The 6,000-nt window shown below is 62.5% G+C and overlaps 1 protein-coding gene across 1 annotated transcript in view; it reads left to right on the top strand.

Moving 5' to 3' along the window:
- The first annotated feature begins 1,274 nt into the window (after positions 1 to 1,274).
- CDC73 (cell division cycle 73) overlaps positions 1,275 to 6,000 on the top strand; it is an 89,943-nt gene continuing 85,217 nt past the window's right edge. The window contains exon 1 of the mRNA XM_073642941.1: positions 1,275 to 1,513. Within this exon, the coding sequence (XP_073499042.1) occupies positions 1,383 to 1,513 (131 nt within the window). The 5' untranslated portion in view covers positions 1,275 to 1,382. The remainder of the gene's footprint in view (positions 1,514 to 6,000) is intronic.

The raw sequence follows: 6,000 nt of genomic DNA, 5'->3' as shown, positions 1-6,000 counted from the left end.
ACACCGTCTCCTTAAAGTGCAGGTGTCACACACCGTTCCCTTATAGTGCAGGTGTCACACACTGTGTCCTTATAGTGCAGGTGTCACACACCTTATAGTGCAGGTGTCGCACACCTTATAGTGCAGGTGTCACACCTTATAGTGCAGGTGTCGCACACCATTCCCTTATAGTGCAGGTGTCACACACCGTTCCCTTATAGTGCAGGTGTCACACACTGTGTCCTTATAGTGCAGGTGTCACACACCTTATAGTGCAGGTGTCCCACACCTTATAGTGCAGGTGTCACACCTTATAGTGCAGGTGTCGCACACCATTCCCTTATAGTGCAGGTGTCACACACCTTATAGTGCAGGTCACACATTGTCTCCTTATAGTGCAAGTGTCGCACACCATTCCCTTATAGTGCAGGTGTCACACACCTTATAGTGCAGGTCACACCTTGTCTCCTTATAGTGCAGGTGTCGCACACCATTCCCTTATAGTGCAGGTGTCCCACACCTTATAGTGCAGGTGTCCCACACCTTATAGTGCAGGTGTCGCACACCGTTCCCTTATAGTGCAGGTGTCCCACACCTTATAGTGCAGGTGTCACACACCGTTCTCTTATAGTGCAGGTTCACACACCGTTCCCTTATAGTGCAGGTGTCACACACTGTCTCCTTATAGTGCAGGTGTCACACACCGTCTCCTTATAGTGCAGGTGTCACACACCGTCTCCTTATAGTGCTGGTCACACACCGTTCCCTTATAGTGCAGGTGTCACACACTGTCTCCTTATAGTGCAGGTCACACGCCATTCCCTTATAGTGCAGGTGTCACACACTGTCTCCTTATAGTGCAGGTGTCACACACCGTTCCCTTATAGTGCAGGTGTCACACACTGTGTCCTTATAGTGCAGGTGTCACACACCTTATAGTGCAGGTCACACCTTGTCTCCTTATAGTGCAGGTGTCACACACCGTTCCCTTATCGTGCAGGTGTCACACACTGTCTCCTTATAGTGCAGGTGTCACACACCTTATAGTGCAGGTGTCACTGTATAATGACTGACCAGCTGCAGGCAGAGGCCCAGCCTAGTAACACGCATGCGTCGTCCACATCTAATAACACACGGAACAGTGAAAAGCAAGAGACTAAATGAAACACGAAACTTCAGAGTAAACAAATAAACACGTGCAGAGTGCGCATGCGTACAGCAGATCCGCGAAATCAGGCTTCGGCTTGGTCACCTATGTTCTCTTGGTGGTTCCAGCGACAGGCACTTCACAGGACAGCTTAAGCACATGGGTCCTTACTGCGGACGAATCAGGCGCTTCCGCCAGTCAGCTTTTCTGGTGGGGTCCTTGCTGCGGCCAAAGCAGTGAGGAGTAGGAGGAGAAGATGGCGGACGTGCTGAGCGTTCTGCGTCAGTACAACATCCAGAAGAAGGATATCAACGTCAAGGGAGATGAAGTTATATTCGGGGAGTTTTCTTGGCCGAAGAACGTCAAGACGAACTATGTTATCTGGGGGTGAGTGATAGAGGCGCCGTGTGTGATCGCTCCTGCCCGGGCTCTGCTGTGTACGGGGCTCCCCTGTACTGCACCGTATGGGGGGGGGGGGGATGCGGGGCTCCCCTGTACTGCACCGTATGGGGGGGATGCGGGGCTCCCCTGTACTGCACCGTATGGGGGGGGGGATGCGGGGCTCCCCTGTACTGCACCGTATGGGGGGGGGGGATGCGGGGCTCCCCTGTACTGCACCGTATGGGGGGGGGGGGATGCGGGGCTCCCCTGTACTGCACCGTATGGGGGGGGATGCGGGGCTCCCCTGTACTGCACCGTATGGGGGGGGGATGCGGGGCTCCCCTGTACTGCACCGTATGGGGGGGGGATGCGGGGCTCCCCTGTACTGCACCGTATGGGGGGGGGATGCGGGGCTCCCCTGTACTGCACCGTATGGGGGGGGGGGGATGCGGGGCTCCCCTGTACTGCACCGTATGGGGGGGGGGATGCGGGGCTCCCCTGTACTGCACCGTATGGGGGGGGGGATGCGGGGCTCCCCTGTACTGCACCGTATGGGGGGGGATGCGGGGCTCCCCTGTACTGCACCGTATGGGGGGGGGATGCGGGGCTCCCCTGTACTGCACCGTATGGGGGGGGGATGCGGGGCTCCCCTGTACTGCACCGTATGGGGGGGGATGCGGGGCTCCCCTGTACTGCACCGTATGGGGGGGGGATGCGGGGCTCCCCTGTACTGCACCGTATGGGGGGGGATGCGGGGCTCCCCTGTACTGCACCGTATGGGGGGGGATGCGGGGCTCCCCTGTACTGCACCGTATGGGGGGGGGGGATGCGGGGCTCCCCTGTACTGCACCGTATGGGGGGGGGGGGGATGCGGGGCTCCCCTGTACTGCACCGTATGGGGGGGGGGATGCGGGGCTCCCCTGTACTGCACCGTATGGGGGGGGGGGATGCGGGGCTCCCCTGTACTGCACCGTATGGGGGGGGGGGATGCGGGGCTCCCCTGTACTGCACCGTATGGGGGGGGGGGATGCGGGGCTCCCCTGTACTGCACCGTATGGGGGGGACGGGGGACGCGGGGCTCCCCTGTACTGCACCGTATGGGGGGGACGGGGGATGCGGGGCTCCCCTGTACTGCACCGTATGGGGGGGGGATGCGGGGCTCCCCTGTACTGCACCGTATGGGGGGGGATGCGGGGCTCCCCTGTACTGCACTGTATGGGGGGGGGATGCGGGGCTCCCCTGTACTGCACTGTATGGGGGGGGGATGCGGGGCTCCCCTGTACTGCACTGTATGGGGGGGGGATGCGGGGCTCCCCTGTACTGCACTGTATGGGGGGGGGATGCGGGGCTCCCCTGTACTGCACCGTATGGGGGGGGGGGATGCGGGGCTCCCCTGTACTGCACCGTATGGGGGGGGGGATGCGGGGCTCCCCTGTACTGCACCGTATGGGGGGGGGGGATGCGGGGCTCCCCTGTACTGCACCGTATGGGGGGGGGATGCGGGGGCTCCCCTGTACTGCACCGTATGGGGGGGGGGGGATGCGGGGGCTCCCCTGTACTGCACCGTATGGGGGGGGGGATGCGGGGGCTCCCCTGTACTGCACCGTATGGGGGGGGGGGGTGCGGTGCTCCCCTGTACTACACCGTATGGGGTGGGGGGGTGTGTGGGACGCGGGGCTCCCCTGTACTGCACCGTACGGGGGGGGGGGGGGGTGTGTGGGACGCGGGGCTCCCCTGTACTGCACCGTACGGGGGGGGGTGGGACGCGGGGCTCCCCTGTACTGCACCGTACGGGGGGGGGTGGGACGCGGGGCTCCCCTGTACTGCACCGTACGGGGGGGGGGTGTGGGACGCGGGGCTCCCCTGTACTGCACCGTACGGGGGGGGGGTGTGGGACGCGGGGCTCCCCTGTACTGCACCGTGTACGGGGGGGGGGGGGACGCGGGGCTCCCCTGTACTGCACCGTACGGGGGGGGGGGGGTGGGACGCGGGGCTCCCCTGTACTGCACCTCCCGTAATCTGCTGTGTGTGGAGGGGGGACGCGGGGCTCCCCTGTACTGCACCTCCCGTAATCTGCTGTGTGTGGAGGGGGGACACGGGGCTCCCATATTCTGCACCGCGTGTGCGTGGAGGGGGGCGCGAGGCTCCCATATTCGGCACCGCGTGCGCGTGGAGGGGGGCGCGAGGCTCCCGTATTCTGCACGCGCGTGTGTGTGGAGGGGGGCGCGAGGCTCCCGTATGCTGCACCGTGTGTGTGTGTGTGTGGAGGGGGGACGCGGGGCTCCCCTGTACTGCACCTCCCTTAATCTGCTGTGTGTGGAGGGGGGACGCGGGGCTCCCATATTCTGCACCGCGTGCGCGTGGAGGGGGACGCGGGGCTCCCATATTCTGCACCGCGTGCGCGTGGGGGGGGGACGCGGGGCTCCCATATTCTGCACCGCGTGCGCGTGGAGGGGAGCGCGAGGCTCCCGTATTCTGCACCGCGTGCGCGTGGAGGGGAGCGCGAGGCTCCCGTATTCTGCACCGCGTGCGCGTGGAGGGGAGCGCGAGGCTCCCGTATTCTGCACCGCGTGCGCGTGGAGGGGGGCGCGAGGCTCCCGTATTCTGCACGCGCGTGTGTGTGGAGGGGGGCGCGAGGCTCCCGTACGCTGCACCGCTCGCGTGTTTGTGGAGGGGGGACGCGGGGCTCCCGTACGCTGCACCGCTCGCGTGTTTGTGGAGGGGGGACGCGGGGCTCCCGTACGCTGCACCGCTCTCGTGTTTGTGGAGGGGGGACGCGGGGCTCCCGTACGCTGCACCGCTCTCGTGTTTGTGGAGGGGGGACGCGGGGCTCCCGTACGCTGCACCGCTCTCGTGTTTGTGGAGGGGGGACGCGGGGCTCCCGTACGCTGCACCGCTCGCGTGTTTGTGGAGGGGGGACGCGGGGCTCCCGTACGCTGCACCGCTCGCGTGTTTGTGGAGGGGGGACGCGGGGCTCCCGTACGCTGCACCGCTCGCGTGTTTGTGGAGGGGGGACGCGGGGCTCCCGTACGCTGCACCGCTCGCGTGTTTGTGGAGGGGGGACGCGGGGCTCCCGTACGCTGCACCGCTCGCGTGTTTGTGGAGGGGGGACGCGGGGCTCCCGTACGCTGCACCGCTCGCGTGTTTGTGGAGGGGGGACGCGGGGCTCCCGTACGCTGCACCGCTCTCGTGTTTGTGGAGGGGGGACGCGGGGCTCCCGTACGCTGCACCGCTCGCGTGTTTGTGGAGGGGGGACGCGGGGCTCCCGTACGCTGCACCGCTCGCGTGTTTGTGGAGGGGGGACGCGGGGCTCCCGTACGCTGCACCGCTCGCGTGTTTGTGGAGGGGGGACGCGGGGCTCCCGTACGCTGCACCGCTCTCGTGTTTGTGGAGGGGGGACGCGGGGCTCCCGTACGCTGCACCGCTCGCGTGTTTGTGGAGGGGGGACGCGGGGCTCCCGTACGCTGCACCGCTCGCGTGTTTGTGGAGGGGGGACGCGGGGCTCCCGTACGCTGCACCGCTCGCGTGTTTGTGGAGGGGGGACGTGGGGCTCCCGTACGCTGCACCGCGCATGTGTGTGATATGGGGCTCTGCCCTTTGCTGCGCCAAGTGCTGTCTATGCTGCTGGATAAATGGCAGTTATGGAAGCGGACACTGGTGGCTGCTGTTAGCCCGGGGCTGTATAGGGCTATGTTCACATCATGTTCTATTCACGTGTCGGGCCTTATGTCTGAAGCCTGGAAAACTGGATTTGGGTGTTTGCACTGATGAGGCCATTGACTCTGATGACACAGTTGGAGACACTTTGTGCTCTTTTGGACATAATGTTTGTCAATATCTGTGTATTTGAGGTGGACAACAAGATGTGGTTGACAGTGGGTACTGCTGAAAAGGACCCTCCATCATCTCCCTTATGGGGGCTGTTGACTTCTGTTGTTGAATTTGATTCACAACATGGATCAAGATGTCTTGTAGTTTTTTTTTCTTGTGAAAGAAAGCGAACAGCTGTGTAAGCCATAACATGTGCCTTTGCAGAGCAAAAATGCAGGAACATGGTAGGTGGCAGCTGTCAGCCAGATTGGCCCAGTGTTGTCTGCTGTCAGTAAATCTCCAGGCAGTTTCTGGAGGGTGATGATGGTAGGCAGCTGCCACCCAGGTCACATCTGCCCATACCTGGAGTTGGCTGCAGTTTCGCCCTTTCCTTGTTTCCTGTGCTTTACACCCAGGATCACCTTGAATATTTGGACTGATCTATTTAACTATTTAAATGTGATCTGGCCGCACCTGTATGTGATGCCACTAATCTTTCCATAAACATGACTTGGCCAATGAGAGGATTAATCCTCTGGCAAAGCTGGCTTAGATTTATCTTCAGCGTGAGGAAAAGAGGATTGAAGACATTGAATTGTAGCTTGTCTGATTCCCTTTTCCTTGATATCTGGGGGCAGGGATGACCGGGAGGCCCCCTCTATAGTTGGCTTATTCCTGTAATG

Source organism: Phyllobates terribilis, unplaced genomic scaffold, assembly GCF_046119375.1.
Source record: "Phyllobates terribilis strain yellow unplaced genomic scaffold, ASM4611937v1 Scaffold_8__6_contigs__length_399053987, whole genome shotgun sequence".
Lineage (NCBI taxonomy): Eukaryota > Metazoa > Chordata > Amphibia > Anura > Dendrobatidae > Phyllobates > Phyllobates terribilis.
Note: the sequence above shows the minus strand (reverse complement) of the source record. Positions and strands in the feature narration are given on the sequence as shown.